At 41.0% G+C, this 20210-nt stretch overlaps 1 protein-coding gene across 12 annotated transcripts in view; it reads right to left on the bottom strand.

Moving 5' to 3' along the window:
• Positions 1-20210, bottom strand: part of FN1 (fibronectin 1) — a 66678-nt gene that overhangs the window by 20987 nt on the left and 25481 nt on the right. For 6 of the 12 annotated variants that reach the window (XM_026002033.2, XM_072742987.1, XM_072742992.1 and 3 more), the window contains exons 17-30: positions 20030-20119; positions 19101-19295; positions 18066-18338; positions 16017-16283; positions 11766-11860; positions 10181-10349; positions 9555-9641; positions 8924-9115; positions 7323-7595; positions 6034-6216; positions 3895-3984; positions 2158-2427; positions 1159-1275; positions 317-481 (exon numbers count right to left, since the gene is read on the bottom strand). In XM_026002033.2, the coding sequence (XP_025857818.2) occupies positions 317-481; positions 1159-1275; positions 2158-2427; positions 3895-3984; positions 6034-6216; positions 7323-7595; positions 8924-9115; positions 9555-9641; positions 10181-10349; positions 11766-11860; positions 16017-16283; positions 18066-18338; positions 19101-19295; positions 20030-20119 (2466 nt within the window). The remainder of the gene's footprint in view (positions 1-316; positions 482-1158; positions 1276-2157; positions 2428-3894; positions 3985-6033; positions 6217-7322; positions 7596-8923; positions 9116-9554; positions 9642-10180; positions 10350-11765; positions 11861-16016; positions 16284-18065; positions 18339-19100; positions 19296-20029; positions 20120-20210) is intronic. The other 6 variants (XM_072742989.1, XM_072742991.1, XM_072742996.1 and 3 more) reach the window with 1 other exon arrangement.

Below are 20210 nucleotides of genomic sequence, written 5' to 3'. Positions count from 1 at the left end.
AACTAGGCATTTGTCTTCTTACCTTATCAACTCATTCATTCATTCACTATCAAATATTATTGAACACCCTTTAGGCCTCTATGCCTATCTCTATTGTAGGCACAGACTATATCCAGTTACATAACAGACGACATCTCAGCCCTTTGTGGTGCTTCTTTGTATATCTGGCTCAAAACTCTACAAGCTGCCTGTGCTGCTTCGTCTTTTTTTAACAAAGGAAAGCGACTCCATCCACCATGAGGAAAATAAATTGGGAGAACACTGCAAGACTATCTGAGTAAATACTCGTCTGTCTACCCAGCGGAGGAGTCGGTACCTGTTCGGTAATCAATGGAAACTGGCTTGCTGCTTGCCGGGCTGTCTCCACGGCCAGTGACAGCGTACACGGTGATAGTGTAGTCTGCTCCAGGTTTGAGGCCGCTGATGGTAGCTGTGGACTTGCTCCCAGGCACAGTGAACTCCTGGACAGGGCTATTTCCTCCTGTGTGAAAAGGGGTCATTTCCAAGTGTGAGGTTGCTGAGGAACAGTGGGGGATTGCGGAGTGATGACGTTGACATATTGAGACAGCATTTAGCCACACCTTTGATTATTCCCTTTAAGACAGTACTATTAACAGGGCCTTCATGGAAACATACTGATTTATGCATGTAGTGAACCTTTGTAAGTGTGTAAAAATTGGGAGAAAATTGCAGTTTAATGCTATTTGAACATTCCAGATTTCAAATGTCACTGAGTCGTGACATTAACATTAGAGGGAGAAAGAAGGTAAGGCCTCGACCCAAGATGGCATATATTGTATTCCTTCTTCAAAATAGTAATGAAATATATTCAGTTTAGATAAAATTTCGAAAATACAGGAAAGTAAAAAATATATATATATAAATTGCTTATCATTGCACCACTGATACGATGTTTGTGAATTTGTAACTCTTTCTCAGCTCCATTGTTCCTCCTTGAGTATTATACAAACAACTTTATACCTTGATTTTGCCACCAATTACAGCATACACATTTTTTTCACATATTCTTGAAAGAGACAAGGCTCCACTGAATGGACTTGCCAAAGTCTCTTTAAATATGTATCCGCCCTTGAGCTATCAGGTTACCCACAGCAGAATCTGACTTGATCAGAGTGACAGAGCATTTTACTAACACACCTGTTTCTCCATAGGTGATCCTGTAATATCTCACTGTGACAGCAGGAGCATCCCAGCTAATCAATAGGCTGGTGGGGGTTGCAGCGATGACCTCTAGGTCCCTTGGAACATCAGAAACTAGAAAAAAAAAAAGCAAAAGATCCCACATCTGTAACTTTCAAACGACACCCAGATTCACTCTTTGCTCTTTTTTTCAAATAACTGCCTTTATAAAAATGTAAATATTATACATAATTAGCAGAATGAAAAATCATGAAGAATTTAAAGGTAAAGGGTTAAGGAGGCAACTCAAATTGTGATAAAATGCTTATTGCAAATTTATTGAAGCACTTTTTTCCTTCTACTTTTTATTTTGAAATTTTTTAAAACAGGGGCACCTGGGGTGGCTCAGTCGGTTAAGCATCCAACCCTTGATCTCAGCTCAGGTTTTGATCTCAGGGTTGTGAGTCTGAGCTCCATGCTGAGCATGGAGAACACTTAAAAAAAAAATTAAAACAACACAGAAGTTACAAAAAGAATATATCCCCTTTTGGGCACTGGCTAATTGGTAACATCTGCCACATTTGCTTGTTTCTCTTCCTGTGTTTTTCTGTTAATCAACTTGAGACTGAGGTATAGGTATCATGATGCTCCTTCTCCCCTAAAGACTTCAGCATCTGTCTCCCAAAAATACTGACACCATTTCATTAAAATAATGCTTGTTTGTAAGGGAACTTTTGAAATAGGGATTGTCTTATTTAATATTTGAATAATAAAACTTTGGGTATTAGAAACGTATAAATACCTAAATCTGGTGAGACAATTTTGGTGATAAATTACCTGCAATATAGTCTAAGAAGATTTTCTCCACATATTCTCTCACTTCTCTCTCCATGCCTCCTAACTACAATCTTATTTTTTTAAGAGATGATGACTCAGACAACACAAAGCCGTTTCATAGAAGATCCCACCTGCACAGAAAGTCCTCTGAGTTTCTTGGCAGACCAGAAAACAAGTTACCTGTTGACTGTTGGCCAATCAAGGGAGGACTCTCTTCTCTGCCATTAAGAGCAATGATGCTGACCACATATTCTGTGCCGGGATTGAGGTTGGTGAGGGTGATGGAATTCCGAGAGGGAGGCACTCGATCCTCCCGAGGTCTTCCACTGGTATGCTCTGGATGATGGCGAATCCGATAGCCAGTGATCGTGGCTCGAGGAGCAATCCAATGGACAGTGAAAGAGTTGGCAGTGATATCAGAAAAGTCAATGCCAGAGGGGGAATCAAGACCTGTTTTTCCCACCCGAGGGAAGAAAAAGACATCACCAGGTTAGGAGCTGAGGAAGAATGTAGGGAAGGTAACACACAGCCAGAGTTTCTGTCCTTTCTCATTAGCACGACAAATTGCCGTAAACCTCAGGTCATGATGCACTGATTCTAAACCACACATAAATTTCAAAATCATAAACTGACCCAGTTAAAATGGCCAACTCAGGCTTTCTCTTTTCTTTTGCTAAGTAATACAAGTGATTTATACGTGTTGTTACCCAAGGTTTCTGCATCCCTTTTGAAGACAGGTGTCTAAGATATTCTGGGAATTACTTTCAAATGCTTCAGTGTTCAAACATTCTGTTTCTATCCTGTAAATGTGTCTCTCAAAATAAGGCAAGATATGCTCACTCTCAAGTTAAGTGTTTGGTTCTCAAAGAAGCCTTTTGCATTCAAGAGGGAATTGACAGGTCAACAGGGTAGTAATAATGCCAAACATAAAACTCTCAGAAACTAAAATAAGACATCATCCTAGACAAATCACAATGCAGGTAAGCCCTCATGAGTCGAAAATTTAGCGTACTGCAAAAAAATTAATAAGAATTGAGAGTTTATCTCAAATTCAAATCACTTAATTTCTCTGGGCCATCCAGAAAGTTTTTATTGTAGTATCAATAAATTGAAATATCACAACTCCTTTTTGGAACCAAGTGGACAATGACAAATAAATTAATGGATATACCACATAGCATTTTTTTTAAAAGGGAAAAATTAGGGATCCCTGGGTGGCGCAGCGGTTTGGCGCCTGCCTTTGGCCCAGGGCGCGATCCTGGAGACCCGGGATCGAATCCCACGTCGGGCTCCCAGTGCATGGAGCCTGCTTCTCCCTCTGCCTGTGTCTCTGCCTCTCTCTCTATCTCTCTGTGACTATCATAAATAAATTAAAAAAAAATTAAAAAAAAAATAAAATAAAAGGGAAAAATTAATAGAATCCCTCATGTTAAAGAAGAAATGTAATATTACGGGATTCGATTCAACTTCGTTATATAGCAAATGGATATTTCATCAAGCAGAAAGAAGTAGATAAACTTGTTGGCTTAGCAAAGGAGGGACAAGACTTCCATGACAATGACAGTGTTGGGTCAGGCTTGACCAGAGCCGCCTAATAAGAAGGAATATTCACCATCTCTAAATGATAAAGATTATATTGTTCTTGGGAGATGTTTTACAAGGATAGACAACAAAGTTTCTGGACTATTTGGGGTCCTCTTTGGAAACAGAGAGTATAACCTTAGTGACTAAAAGTCAGGGTACTACTTGCAGAAGGGTCATTTCGTTTTTAAGACCAGTGATCAGAAAGTAATGATAAGGCTATAAGCACGCTGCCACCCCAAAAATGGAGATGTATTTTCAGAAGCAGCATCCCGTTTTGCTCTTGAAAACTGGTAGGTGAAGCTGTTTGATCAGCACCCTGCCAACATGACCCACCTGTTTTCTGCCTTCCTCTAAGGGGTGTGCTCTCGTGCTGTTCGTACACACTGGAGACACTGACCAAATACTCCGTGCCAGGCAGGAGATCTGAAGAGGCAAAGGGGACTTATTTTTAAATCGTGCTCAAAAGCATGAAAAACCAAAGCACCTTCAGGACTATTTCAACTGATAAAATAAAATACACCAACGTTTGGTCCTGTAACCTACTTATACTGATGTGAATGTTGCTCCCTGGAGGTGGGCTGCAATGAGGTGATATGGAAAGGTCACCTTGCCCTCTGACATCTCTGAGCCCTGCCCTCAGATGCACCCCTGAGAGGACGATTCAGCTGGTCTGCAGTAAGATGGTTGCTGCCACACAGTATTATCTCTGTCATCCACTTAATAGTACATCTGTTGAGGGCACGTGATGACAGTGACCCTGGCTCTGTGGATTATCATTGACCCGTCACCAACAACCGTAGGAAGCAGTTTGCTACTCTTTGAAGCAGACTTATGGCCATACAAGAAACTGCAAATATTTAAAGTGTACAGATTTGACAGGTTTTGGCATATGTGTGAATTGTGAAACTATCGCCACATTCACGACAACGAATGTGTCCTCACCTCCAAAAGTCTCTTTTTACATACGAGGGGACAGAGGCACAGAGAAGTTATCTTCTTTGACATACTTGCCTGAGATCATAAAGGATTTGACCCAGGCCAAGACGAGTGGTCTCAATAATTAACCTTGACTGAAAAAGAGTCATAGTCCACGTTTGCTTCTGCCATACTGAAGAACAGGACACTTTAAAACATTACCTATGCTTTCCCGGGTATCCTTTTCTCTTGTTTTCAAGTTCCCCAAAAAGTACAGAGTAAGGTTTTTAACCTTTGAATTCTTCTTCCCTAGACCCCGTTCCCCTCCATACCATTTCTGTAGACGTCGCCCCACAAGGTTTGGATGCTTGGACTCCACTTTCCTTATTCTCCTGCTTGCCCAGGGGTGATTTACTGGAACCACTAGAGACCTTAGTTGCTTCATCTCTAAAACTGAGAAATAATGGCTTCTCGGGGCGGTGGGAAATGTCTACTTTGCAAACTAGAGCAGGATCTAGAATAAAATCTTAGAACACATGACGAACATGTGACCAGTCAGCTGAGGCGGACAGTGGTCCCGGAGCAGGGGCTGTGTACTGAGTGATGCTTTAACTACTGACTCCGGAGTGCTCCAGAACAGAAACAACAGCCCCGATGATATGTGGATATAAGGATGTCCTCACCCTAAGTCATGAAATGAGAAGCCAAGACTATAAGACTATGGTCATGTTGAGCTGCCTTTTCTGCTCTAAAATGTCTGCGAGATAGAGGATGTTTCCAGACCATCCTTTGCTAAGGTACCTGTGAGCTCCTTCTTTCCTCATGGAGAAACCTATGCTGCTCTCATGTGTTTATTTTACTGTTTCAGGGAGAAGAACGAGAAGGGACACTGACAGGCAACACAGCACCATGTCTCAGCCTCCTCTTTTCTTTAATCAACGATGTCTATTTCAAAAAGGTAGGATCTAGAAAGACACAGCTTCCATAAATGGTTGCTGTTTTCCTAGGTCCTCAGCCTTCAGAGAAATCCGGCCAACAGATTCTTTCTGAAGTACCAGTTACGCTTCTGGCTCCTTCTTCAAAAAAGCATCCTGATCTATCCTGAGTAACAAGCCACTGTTTCCAGGCTTTCAAACGCTAGAGATTACCTGCTTGATGCTTTTTTTAAAAAATGGGAATTAAACAGATATGGTGACACTATTTTCAATCCTCATTGTTTCTCTCTCCAAACATTTAGATTTAGTCAGACATCTTTCTCTTGACATTCGTTTATTTTTATGTGCTCATCTGGAAGCAAAACTTGTTTGAAGGCTTCGAAATTCACTGCTGGTGTTTTTCTACTATGATCTTTAAAAAGTTACAGATCTCAAAAATACATACATGAAAATAGCCATAAACACGACATCTTTCAAAACGTATAGAGCTGCACAGCAGATTGGGAGTTTAGCTCGCCATCTTGTAGCTGCCTTGGTTTCAGCTGCTCCTACCTGAGAACTCGGAATTCTTTCCTCAGGCTCCCACTTAGTATTTATTGAACAGACACAGTTGACTGCTTACTTGTTAAGACCACTACGTTGTCTGAAGGAGAGATTGACAACTCCGCAACGTCTTCCTCGTTTTTCACAGGCGAGTAGCGCACCAGGAAGTTGGTCAATTCAATGGATGGAGGTGGGGCCCAGGTGACACGCATAGTGTCTGGACCAATATTGGTGAATCGCAGGTCAGTAGGAGGCGGGACAGCTGGTTTCAAATAAGAAGGAAGACCGGGTTAAAGTAATTTTAAAACTAAAGCTAATAAAAATAGCTGGAAAAGTAAACACAGTATTTCATGCATAAAGGAAATGAGTCATTATCATGCAAATAGTCTAATCTAAGTCTAATCTAAATCACAGTGAACTACTGTTAAAAATAAAACACTACTCACAGTACGGTTAGGCCCCTTTAACCTTTCTGCCATCAGTACATATCAAAGAATAATTTTAATCTACGTTCAAATATGTGGATTTTCAGTACATTATTAATACCACCGACAGTTATTTTATCCCAAGCTGAAGAGGCTTAAGTTGCCACACAGCAGAAACACAGCAGTACTTTCCAAAGAAACATGCACACAGACAAAAAGACAAGAGGGTCCTAAATTTCCCCTGACACGAGGTGACTACAGCTACTGGCATCGCTACAATCCCACTCCGTGAATTCTACCTACAAGTGAAAAGTTTCATGCAAATTGGTTCTCAGCATGTTTCTTACCATGCAGGGCAGAGAACCTTGGTGATGTTGCATGCTCGGCCCCAGACTGGTTAAACAGGAGTTTCTTTACCTGGCCGTGGCAAGGCAGTCCACTGTGCTCCAAAGTTTCTGTTTCTCCTATGTCAAACCAACCCCCTTCCAATCCACCCTAAATTTGATTGGGTTTTTAGTCAACTATGAAGCAGGAACACGGGAGAGTTTACCAAAGAGAAGTAAGAGCATAACGGTACAATTTGGAACTACATTTCTTATGAACTGGTGCTCATGACCCAATTTGGTATTCGTGTAAGATACGTTTAGAAAAAGCTCCAGGTCTGCAAATTCATTTGACCTTTGCCATTTTGGATTGAACAGATTCGATCTCTCTAGCTTTCTGCACACTTGTGGTTTAAATGAAAGTGTATCTTGCACATGCCTCTGACCACTCAGTTGAGCAGATACATCCAATTCCTTACCCCCAACCCCAACCCACCCTCCTCTCGATCGCTGGCAAATTGCTGGCTTTTCCAGTGAAACATCCATATTTAACCAGAGTGACTGGTGGCAGCATGCAACACCCCATCCATGTCTCAAACACAGAAGTTTTCAAAATTCACCCGTTTGCTGTGTCAGTGTAGTAGGGGCACTCTCTCCGCCATTAATGAGAGTGATAACGCTGATGTCATAGTCAATGCCCGGTTCCAGCCCTGTAACTGTGTAGTATCCTACCGAGGAGTCCACAAAATCTTCAAAAATAGGGATACCTTCTCCTGCCGCAACTACTGTGATGCGGTACCCAATAATGGTGGAAGAGTTTAGCGGGGTCCACCTCAGGCCGATGCTTGAATCGGTTATATCAACAAAGCTTAGGTCAGTGAGTTGGGGCACCTCTATTGAGTTACAAAGTAAAGGGGGGGGCAAAAGGAAGATAGAGGCAAAAAAGGAAAAAATAAAGCAGTGTACATCAGGTTACTAGTGGCAAACTTGACAGAATGTTAAAGCAATGATGGTAATATGCGATCTTTGCCAAATTTTCTGAAAAGACGTTCTAAGCATCATGAATATAGTTTGCTTCCCTGGGAGGATAAAACAGGTTACAGTATTCTTAAGGGATTTTCTTACATTTGAAAAGTGTCTCTAAACAGTAGAGTGTGAACCTCTCAGGTTCTTAAAAATTACAGGCCTGTTTACGATGTCAAAACCATTCTTAGAACCTAGGCATGATATCTGTAATAAGCATCTGCAATTTTTTTTTTTAAAAAAAGCCAGAACTTTTTTAGTAAGAAAACAGAGCTTGCATGAAGAAGGCTAAAAAAAAAAAAAAAAAAAAAAAAATCGGCCGGTGAGTTGTCTTTGTTTTCCCATAGAAAAACTCATGACAACATTATGGCCATACCACTAACGCATTATGAATGCATCGTGTGAAATGTGCCGTTCAAAAGCACGTTCAGGAGCAAGACAGATAGACTTGAGTCCAAGACCACTGCCAATATTTTGCTGCACTCATAATCAAAGTTATTTCATCAGCATTAGTAAAAGCATTCTAGCAAACAGTGCAGAGGAGAACACAGTCTGTCCAATGCTTTCACTCTGTCACAATCCAGTTTTGGACAAATAACAAACCTATCCCTATAGGTCTTTTCAGGGTTGCCTTTCAGTCCACAAGAAAGAACAGCTGAAGGCGTAGCCTTTCTTGGTCTTTTTCAATTTTATAAAGAGAAAGGATTTGAAACTGCAAGACGGAGAACTGGACGAGTCAACCAAGTGCTATTTTTCAATGCTCACATATGGAGACAGGTACGATTGTATAGACAGCTGTTGAAAATTGATATAGACTGTAAAATCAGGGACAAATGTACCGATGGGATGCATTTACCATATTACTTTTAGCCTGTCAGTACCGAGGACGACACATGACATCATTTTAGTAATATTTCCACGTGAGCGGACAGTACAGAGTTAATGCCATGGTTGCCACTCCATTACATACCCATCGCAACAGACAGCATCCTGGTGAGGCACAGACAGTAAAGCAGTGTTAACAGCAAGCATTTGTCCAAACAGTTGCTTTGACTTCATGGTTTTGGAGAGTGTGGTTGGGAGGTCAGAACTAAATCCCAAATGTACCTGACACACTCAACCACCCGGGGATTAAGACATTAATCCCCACTCTCATCGAAACTGCCACTCGTAGGATAACAGTTTATTTTTCCATTACCTGGGATGATGGTATCAGAGATAGGGACACTTTCCTTGTCATCTTTAACAGTGTAAACACTGACATTGTACTCCAGGCCAGGACTCAGGTTTTCAAAAGTGCAAGAGCTCTGATCTGCATGGACCACTTCTTCCAAAGAATATCCCTGTTGGCCATTTGTAGGGGTGGTGGTAATTCTATAACCAGTAATGTCTAGAGAAAACAGAAAGGAGGAAGTTACTGCACCAAGCATTTGTGACTCAGGGCATATTAAGCTGGACTCCAATGATGGACCCACAAGGGGGAAAGAAGGAAGACTCGGCATTTATTGAGGGTTCTCTTGTTGTTCAGTGCTATGACAGCCCCCCCCCCTTTTTTTTAAAGATTTGTTTATTCATGAGAGACACAGAGAAAGAGAGGCAGAGACATAGGCAGAGGGAGAAGCAGGCTCTCTGCAGGGAGCCTGATGTGGGACTGGATCCCAGGACTCTGGGATCACGACCTGAGCCAAAGGCAAACGCTCAACCACTGAGCCACCCAGGTGTCCTACAACAGCCCTTTGAGGCAAATAGTAATATCCTCAGTTTAAAGAAAATCTTGGGACAGGGGAGTGATTACCCAGGGCTTGCCCTCTGATACATCCCAGGCTTACCTGGAGTAGTGCTCCTCTCCCAGGAGACGGTGAGCACTCCAGTGTCAGGGTTTGTCTCCAGGTGCAAGTTTGTTGGTGGAGACAATGCTATGCAGAAAAAAAAAAAAAATTAGAAGTTAAAGCTAACTTCCATAGTCAAGCACTTGACCTATGGAAAGGTTTTTTTTTTCTTTCTTCTTTTCCTTCCTTCCTTGCTTTCTCTCTCTCTTTCTTCCTTTCTTCCTCCCATCTTCCCTCCCTCCTTCCTTTTTCTTTCTTTCTCTTCTTCCTTCCCCCCCTCCCTCCCTTTCTTCAAGAATCAGTAAAAATAGAGAAGCTATACTATGAAACCATAGTGAACAGCAATTCTCCAAGAGCATTTCCTTTTACAGTTAATGATTTTGCAATACTATCGAAATTCTTTTGTCTTGCCAGTTCATAAATACTCCTGACGTGGAAAGAACAGTTCTGGTGGCAACGCGTATAAGACATGAGTTGAACTTGCCACTCCAAATTTAGAAATAGCCAATAAGTTGAGTAGGGATGGGATCTTTCCCTCGTGCCATTATCAGAAGCAAAAAGTGATACTAATATCTAGCTATGTTAAAAATCAGAACAGTTTTAGAAACTGAGACAACTCCTCTTACGTGTCACCACTTTCTTTACAATTGGAGTATCTCTCTCCTGTCCGTCCCTCAGGACTGAGATGGTGTAAACATATTCCACACCGGGAGTCAGGCCAGACACAACAATGCTTCCCGAGTCTGAAGTCACTTCTCGTGGTGCTTCCCCTCCCTGGCTTGGTCGTACACCCAGCTAGAAGAAGGAAAGCAAAATAAACACCAAGGACAAGTATTTCCATAGCTGGATTACTGCTGAGAGGTTGTGGTTATGCTTTGTATAATGTGAACTCCTGTGCACACTGCGACTTTAGTAGGGGATGAGTTGGGGCCTGCCTTTAGCTCTTTTAGAGATTTTAGCTGGAAATTCCTCGGACTGGGGGGCAAGGTGGAAGAGGTGTCTTCCAAAACCGCATTTCACTGGCTTGTCATGGAAGGTTCCAGAAAAATGCCATTACATGCTGTTTTGCTTGATAAATAATCTCCCAATGTAAACCAGAAGTACATAGGGGCGTTCGGCCACAGGGCAGTTCATTTCTATTTTCTTTGCTGCTGGAAGAACTCCTCCAGCACTCTCTTTAATGAGTTATGAACATTCAATTTAAAGGTAGCAGCCCCTTTAACGTTTTGTACTTCAGAAACATGCCTTTTGAAGAAGTATGTTCACAGCTTACACTGTAGGACAATATATTACAAAAGAAGAATTAAAATGAATGTGCCCATAATTTTCAATTTTTTGGTATTTTATTTCAAAACCTAGGTAATATTGTCTCATCAAACAGTATTCAACTCTAGAGATGTCCTTTGTAGGTTATAAGGCTTCTCTGAAAGTCAGAATGACACGATTAAGGGAAATTTAAAACGGCAATCTTCAAAAAGGCTCTCTCTATATTTAAGTAGCATAATCATCAATATGGCTATTTGCATATTTCAAAAAAGAAGTGACCTTTGGTGTATTTTTTTAAACATGCAATCATGGGGATTTAGTCTTGATTTCCAATTATAATAAATATTTCTCTCCCCATACTCTAAATGCCAAAGAAAGGAATTCTTTTAAGCATATTCATTTGTATTCATCACTTCCCTAATATCATGACTTTAAAGAACATGAATCCAGATATCTACAGGGAAGACCTTAATCTTAACTTCTATTAAGAGATTCACCCAAGGGGCTTTGAACAAGTGGAGATGAAACCGATTGGACTAAAATGTGATTTTTAAGTGACTCTGAGTTTAATTGGTCTCCCTAGATTGGTTTTCGTGAACTTGTTGACATCCATTTAGAACAACACCACAAATGGCATTTCCCTAGATATTTTAAAATGCAGTCCCCTGGGGGAAAGGCTGGAGAAAAATCACATCACAGCAACGGTTCCATACTAACGTTCTATCCTTTGCAAAGCACTTCCACAGCCTCAGTCCAGCCCTCCAGCCATTCACTGAAGCAACGGGCACGTTATATACCTGGACGGTGCGGGCCGAGAGGCGCAGACGGAGGCAGCTAACCAAATCCAGGTCTGCTGACTCCCAAACGTCCTATTTCCACCACATCCAGAAACACGAGGGTACTTTGGGGCTGTATCACAGGAGATGAGGAACATCCGCAACTTACCTTAAAACCAATCCTTGGAGCAGGGGTCCATGTGATCACAATGGTGGTCTCGGTGACCTCCGTGTTGTAAGGTGGAATGGAGCTGAGAGGCTGCACTGTGAACCACAATCGATACACATGGTCAAACCTTGGAATCACAGATGATGCTACCGAACGTTCAGAGCAAGTATTTTCATGGAGAGCCTCTGTTTACCCAGCTACGGGCTCCTGAATGTAATAGCCCTCACTGGGTAGGAATCTGGAGTAGGTCCGTGCTTCCCAGTCTTTGATGCGCCACACAAAGTATCTGACACCTGGCTGACACGCAGGTTCTGATTCTGTAGGACCGACGTGGGGCTAGAAGTTTGCATTTCTGTGATGCTGATGCCAGTGACGCCAGTCCATGAAAAACTTGAGTAACAAGGTCTCAGTAGGACCTCAGAGGACACTTTCAAGTCCTTGGATTCTTTGATTTTGTCTTTTCATCAAGTTTGGGATTTAAGTTTAATGATGATAAATTTCCCTATGCAGTCAGTATAAAATCCCATTTGAAATGTAAAACTGGTCACCACAAATGGACTATCATTCTGATTTTTCAATCATTAATTTATAAACAATTGTTAAATTATAGATGTGATCTGAAAAGAGCTCTATGCTGAATTATTCCATAACAATAGCCCGTTATTTTTGGCTGCAATGAGAAATACCATACAAAAATTAAACAAAACCTGCCACGTGGACATACTTCTAATTTCTAAAGATTCCTAGACCACATTGCAAAAATTTAGTACTCTGCCACTGGAATTAAGAATTATAAGTTAATTTTGCATCTCCTAGCATCCTGACCTCGCTGTTATTTCAGTGAAAGTATCAGCTTTAAAAAAAAAAAACAAGAAAAGAAGAGAAATGAGTATGTGTACACAAACTGAAGACAGACATTTGCAGCAGTTCTACAAACCTTATTACAGATTTAGAGTCTCTAAAATGTAATCGGCTGAACAACTCTATCTTGTAATAAGGGGAATAAGCATTCCAATAACTGGCTGCTATGGGAAAAATGAGATCTCAGAAGCCAAGACATTTGAACAGAGTGAGTCAAATTCAAGGGTTTCGAGTTGTGTTGCCAGCCCAGGTCACATGTTTGGTGCCTTCATAATTCCTCCCTTTTTATGCCCCAACCAAATTCTGTGCCTACTGGGGCTGGGGGGTGGAAACTATTAAATGCACTCATGCTAAATTATGAATGGCCGGGGAGATAGTTATCCTCCAGAGGTAGCCCATGGAGATGAAAAGTCTTGAGACCCTGCTCACGCCTCAGCTGCAGTCACTTGTTTTCCCTTCGACCATGTGGGGATTTGGGCACCACTGCAATTCTCCTATTTGTCTCCCGGCTAGACTTTACTGTGTGCTTTTAAAAAATTGATTTGAAAATACTGTGTGGAGAAAAATCAAGTATGTGTGTGGGCTGCTCTGTAATAACTGCTCTAACGACTGACCTAGAGTTCTACTGGTTTAGTGAGCTGTTTCCTAACTACGTTATTATTTCAATGGTGTCTTCAGGGTGAACCAGGATGGGTGACCCATGGTGCCTTGCCAGAGTTTCTGAAATCACACACCACTTGGCTGCTGCTGACTTTGCCGAAATGCCGTGGCTTTGCCCTATGGGACCATGTCAATGGCCACAAGAAACAATTCGGAGAACGAGCAGCTTCTTGCACGGAACGTCTGTAAAAGCCACAACCTTTTCACCAATTACATTCTCTCCAACTCTCTAGGGCTTTAAGACTGGGTGTTTTCTATTGCTCGAGCCAGCCAGCTAGAATCTTCCCAAGTTTCTGATGATGCTCTCTGCCTGGGAAGACCATTACAGGAAAATCTCCAAACCACAAACCCACAAACTGATGTCAAACAAAGGATGTGACTGTAAGTATGAGTTATGAGTTCTGGAAGGTCTTGGTAGGTGAAGAACAGCCTGGCTGTTAAAGAAATAAAATTTGCCCTATTTATAAAAGAGTAAGCTGTATTTTCCCCAGAAACAGCAGCCCCCACCACCATTCCACCCTCACTTTTGCTTTTAAGAATTTAGCACAAGTTATAAAATCCAGAAAAGTTATTCCCAGAATTAAGCATGGTAAGACAGTAAAAAGCTACAGAAACTTAACAGCAATTGCAAAAATATGCAAGCTCTACTGATGTTTACAGCCTCAGAGAGTACTTCAAGTTTAAATGAAGTTGTGGAACTGCCTACTTAAGTAGGTTTATTTAAATTGAAGCTTGGCTGAACTGCTTTCATTCTCATTCTTCCCTCAATCGCCTAGTCAGTGAATATTTCTGGAAGGTATGCTGTGTGCAAGGCACTAGGTTAACCTTTAGCCAATAAAATTAGTTTTGACAATCAGTGCCTTAACTCATATTTAATTATATTTTATATAAATACACTGTGCAGAGCATAAAGATAACATGTCCAATATATCAGTTTCCGAAAGTAATTGAAATAGTCGAAATTGAGCCACCGTACTTAATTATTATTTACTTAACAATACTTAATTATGTATCATTAAAATGCTTTTAATTTTCAAAAATTAGATTATTGTTAGTATCACTAAAAATGCTTTTTTTAAAAAGATTTATTTATTTATTTGTGATAGACCTAGAGAGAGAGAGAGAGAGGCAGAGACACAGGAGGAGGGAGAAGCAGGCTCCATGCCGGGAGCCTGACGCGGGACTCGATCCCAGGACTCCAGGATCGCGCCCTGGGCCAAAGGCAGGCGCCAAACTGCTGAGCTACCCAGGGATCCCCAAAATGCTTTTATCCAACAACAGAAACTACATAAAACAGGTCTTACGTTAATGAGTGAAAAAGTAAAAATGCTCATTCGTAGAATTATATGTGATCAATAGAAGGATAAATCTACCGATTTAAATCTAACTCATGAAGCGCATCTCTAAGAAATAGGTATCTATAAGAATTACAAGACACTGATTTAATATTAATAGATTTTAGAGTAACACATAACATAATATAGCAAAATTCAAAGGTTAACTTACAAATGAAAAGCAGATTTTCCTTGCTGATAGTTAGCAACTACTTAAAAAGACTTCCCTAGCCAAAAATCATACACCAAATTTAAGTAGAAATACATTTCTGGTAAATTATGAATTCTTACCAGGACAAGTTTGTAAAGAATTTTCTTTGGGAGGCAAATCCCATAGTTATTTACAGCAAAATTTATATTCACTTTTTGAAGGCTTCTTAACTTCTATATTTTTAAAGGCTTTTGGAAAAATGCAACCTAGTTCATAGTCGTAATATATGTTGAAAAGTATTGGGCACTTCTACAATTCAAAATGTCAAGTTAAAAATAATAACTGATGCTCAGCTAGAAATTAGGGGTCTCATAATTCATTGTAATGTAAATGAGAATATTTTTAATAGAAATCAGTTTATGAATATAGGTCTTTATTGTGATGTAGATGTGTAGGAGATTTAAGGCCACTTCCCATAAAGTGTCGTGACCAAAAACTGTCAGCATTCTTCCCTCTGTGGAACTTCAAGAGTAATTTAAGAAAGATGAAAAGAAAAGAAAAAACCTATTCTGTTCTGCAGAAATACTTTAATCTGCTGCTGTCTCATAAAGAAATCATTTCCTTAGCTTCTTGTTCTATTGGTTTCCATTCAGTTGGTCAATGTTTTCATTCTACACTTACTGCTACCACTCAAAACCCATAGTAGCAGGATGTAGACATAGGTGCTGATTTTTTTTTTCCTCACCTCAACTGGTATTTGGTATATTCATTTAATACAATAGCATTCGACTTTCAAATAACTGAGTGCTTTAAACCGTGTTACTCAAAGTGGTCCTGGAGGAGATAAGAAGCTTGGCAACATTTGAAATTTAACACACTGCTACCTTCATCAAGAAAATCTTGCGTCAAAACATGACCAACTGAACTGAATACTGTGTTCCATGATTTATATGCCGCCACAAGCTCCTTACTGTCCAATAATAAATGGATCAAGGGGCTGGTCCGTGACCACATTTTGAGCAGCACTTAAATCTTCCTTTTTATTTTAACCTTGTATTAAGGTCTTTTAAGTTAACTTTTTTAAAATTTATATTCAATTTTCCAACATATAGTATAACACTCAGTGCTCATCCCATCAAGTGCCTTCCTTAGTTAACTTTTTAAAAATTGGATGAAGCAGGGAGAGTGTAAATATAGGTAAGAATCTAGACATCACTAAGAAAAGACATGCAAACTTTGGCTTACGAGTGGTGAAGACTCCAGTGGCTTTGGGGCTCTGCTGGTTGCCTTTGACAGCCACAAGGGAGACAGTGTACTCTGTTGCAGGCTGCAGATTCCTCAAGGGGTACTGCGAGGCAGAGGGTCCCACATTGTACTGCTTGGGGTGGCCTCCTCGGGTTGGACCCACGGTCAGTCGGTACCCAGCTATCCGGGCCCGAGGTGGAGTCCAGATCACTAAGACAGTTGAGTCAGTTTCGTTGACAAACTGGAGGTTAGTGGGAGCATCCAATTCTAGAAAAAAAGAGGAAACACATCAAGAAATATTTGACCCTCAGTAATGATCATACTGAAACTCAAAAAGCTTGACTGAATTTTCTAAAGTTTTCTTAAGGTTGAAGCTAAGTAAAACTCAAAACTTTGGAAATGTTGAGCCATTATGAAATGGAGTGCTACTTGAAACTTTGCAAAATTGTGTCAATCATGAGAAATTGCAGCCTTTTTTTTTTTTTTTTTTTTGCTTTGACTTTGATCCTGAGAAAGTGGAATGTTCCAGCATGATTTTCCCATCACCCTTTAAAATTATACTAACATTATAGAGATAGTGCTATAAAAACAAAAACAATAACAAAAAAAAAAATCCAGGGATCCCTGGGTGGCGCAGCGGTTTGGCGCCTGCCTTTGGCCCAGGGCGCGATCCTGGAGACCCGGGATCGAATCCCACGTCGGGCTCCCGGTGCATGGAGCCTGCTTCTCCCTCTGCCTGTGTCTCTGCCTCTCTCTCTATCTCTCTGTGACTATCGTAAATAAATAAAAATTAAAAAAAAAAAAAAGAACATTTAAAAAAAAAAAAAAAAATCCACTCATGAATGCCACAATGTGCTCTGAATCAAACAGGTTAAGAAAGGAGAGATAAGCCCAATAAGAGGAGGGCAAGGGATCCCTGGGTGGTACAGCGGTTTAGCGCTTGTTTTTGGCCCAGGGCGTGATCCTGGAAACCTGGGATCGAATCCCACGTCGGGCTCCTGGTGCATGGAGCCTGCTTCTCCCTCTGCCTATGTCTCTGCCTCTCTCTCTCTCACTGTGTGCCTATCATGAATAAATAAAAAAAAAAAAAAAAAAGGAGGGCAAGATGAAGGGGCATCATCCTTGCCCCTTATGTTCCACTAGAAGGAACATAAAGAATATTGTCTGCATTTATTGAATGGATAGTCCTTTGCTAGAGAAATAAAAGTAATTTTCCCATGGTTTGTATTAGATAATATGAATTATTAGATAATAATTATAACATCTGTCAGAATCATGGTAGGACACTGGTAAGTGCACACTATCAGAAAAATCACACAAATTGTGAGTTTCCTTGAGTGTGGTAACTAGCACTTTCTCCGCAGTAATTTAAAACCTTTATCCGATGAAGGAAATGCTGAAGAGGTAATCGAGTACAGAAGCTGAAAGAACAGGACTTGGAGTCAAAATGGCAGAAATCTATATGGACTCTGCTTAATTGCTTCCTAACTCTGGGATTTCACAAGTTGCAGATTTTTGTGAGCTTCAACTTTTTCATGAATCCAATGCGGATAAGAAGACCTCTCTCATTAGGTCAAAAGAGTATTAAATGTCAGGACAATACTTGTAAGGAGCGGAGCAGAGGCCCTGGTTCTTCACATGCAATTACTGTTTTAGCAACTACTATTCGTAAATAATTCTGCTATGAAAGGGTTAAGAGTGTACATTTGCAGTTTCATCTATATATTTTTTGTTACAAAAAAATAGACTCAAATTTAGGATCCACATCTCTGTTAGCAAAGAAAATTAGGTTCTCTCCAGCCCTCCTCTCTTGGTGCCATTACAGGGCTACGTGTATTTGGGAAATGGTCACTGTTTAGCATCCATGGAGCTGGTCTCCGTTTGGTTTCAAAGTGTAATGTGATTTCTGCCTCCCCTTCCCCCTTAGCCACTGGGCATTTTCCTATTTCTAACTGTACACCTAGGAGTTCCTGGTTTGCTGCACAATCACCATAGATTGGAAGTGAGGGTGGAGAATTGGGGGTGGAGATGGTCAGGAGCAGGACGTACTGGTCGTTTGTTCCGCTGTCAGAGGCCTGCTCTCCCTTCCTTGGTTCACGGCGAAGACTTTGAAGTGATAGGTGACCCCGGGGGACAGTCCGGTGACTTCCGCGAAGGTGTTCCTGTTGATGGGAAGCCTCTGCCCGTGTTCTCCAGGCAGGTTGACGGGGATCACGTCTACGCGGTAACCAGTCACTGTGCTCTCAGGGGGGGTCCACATGATGGTGATCTTCACGTCTGTCACTTCTACAAACTGCAGGTCCCGAGGAGGGGGAACTTTATCTAATGGACAAGAGCCAACTGGTCATTCACAATTCCTGCTGAAGGTGATTTTTTAAAAGCCAATTTCCCAGAGGCATGTAAGGAAATTCATGGTGCCTCTCATCCCAAAGCAATGCTAAGTTTTGTCTCTTAACCAGAGAATATGCATTTTTGGCTTATATTTCTATGGTTCAGTCATACTGCTTACATATGACATATGAATCTTTTTATTTTATTTTACCTAAAATATGTAGGAAAGCAGATGAGTTTCCAATGTATTAAGTGTCCCATCAAGGAATTTAAAATAAACACACACAAAATAAAATTTTTAAAAAATACAAAAACAACCCTAATTGTGACCACTGAAAAAATGTGGTTTGCATTTTACTGAACCATTTTGTAGAACTTGAGAGTCACAGATGAACTGACACGGAAGTTTCTGGGGAAGACTATGAAGACTTTATGGTGACAATTTTTAATCAGGAGGGGCAGCAGCCAGCTTCGATAAGTTACTTTATAGTATGGACATCTCAGCCAATTTTCTTAAGTTTAGGGATAAACTAATCTGTAAGATTACTTGCATATGGGAACTGTTGACAGACACAAAACAACCCTCCCATGGGAATAATCATTCTCTCATCTTACACTTCTGGTTCTCCCCAGCAGGCCCGCGAAACGAGGACAGTCCAAGGGCGGTTTTATTCCTCCAACAAAAGTGAGGTCAGACGTGTTACCCTGGTAACCTCTAAGACATAGATACCATAGGAAGTGACTTTAAGTTACCTGAACGCGGGACGCCAGTGGTTTCTTGTTGGATGAAAACAGGGGTACTTTCTTGGTTTTCTTCCACCGCATAGATAGTGATGTTATACTGAACGCCAGGTTGCAAGTCACTGAGGGTGACGGAGTTGGCAGTTTCAGGAAGGTTGAGTTCTGTGCTGCTCCCTTCTACTGATGGTGAATACACTATTCTGTATCCTGCAGATTCAAGGGGAAAAAGTCAGCCACGCTGTTTCATGAAACAGAGGTTTGATGAGTCATAAATCCCTCTTCCCAGAAAATCCCTTAGCGTCTTGCTTGATTAGTTAAGAACTAGTGATTCTTTCTCTTTAGATGTTGCCACTTCTTATAAGGGCTATTCGGTACAAAGATAGAGTAAGAGCAGCCATGCAAACCTTTTTAATAATAAATATCATCCTTGAAGACCTGATATCCTTAATAAATGTCTATTAGAGACACCATGAGGCGAAAATATTCACGTTAAAATGATTTCTTGTCTTTGAGCTCTGGGCAATGAAAGCAATTAATGAATCACCTTGAGTGCAGGTTGTCTAGCGCTGTCTGTGTCTTTTAGAAACTTCAGAGGCAACTGAGTAACCTAATGAGCTAAGAAGACAACTGCGCCACCTCTTTAAGAAGAAGTCTTAGAGTGAGGTTTTCAGAAAAATTACCCCTCTTCGACCTCAGAAATGCCTGGTTTAAACAGTCAGTGGGCTGGCTTTAGAGGTTGTGCATGGTGTGTGTGTGTGTGTGTGTGTAGGCGGTCAATAAAATGGACATGACTAGAAATGATCTGTAAGAAAGTCCAGCTGTCAGACTTGAAAAAAATCACATTCTGAATTACGATCCCTGTCCACAGCTCAGAACTGGCTCCCTCACCACCAGTGCCATCAGGATTAACACGGAGGCCAGGAGAAGGAGGCTAGCCTCACCTGTTATGGGCGCCTGGGGTCTGCTCCAGCGAACGACAATCGAGGTGTCATCAACTCTGTCCACAGCAGGGTCAGGAGGAGCATCAGGTGCTAAAAAAAAAAAAAAAGGAGCAAATGAGAAAAACAGTCAGGAAATATTGCTCGAGGCCTGTTCTACAGAAAAAAAGACTCTTTTCACAGC

Source organism: Vulpes vulpes, chromosome 16 (genome assembly GCF_048418805.1).
Source record: "Vulpes vulpes isolate BD-2025 chromosome 16, VulVul3, whole genome shotgun sequence".
NCBI lineage: Eukaryota > Metazoa > Chordata > Mammalia > Carnivora > Canidae > Vulpes > Vulpes vulpes.
The sequence above is the reverse complement of the archived record's forward strand: the minus strand, read 5'-3'. Positions and strand labels throughout refer to the sequence as shown.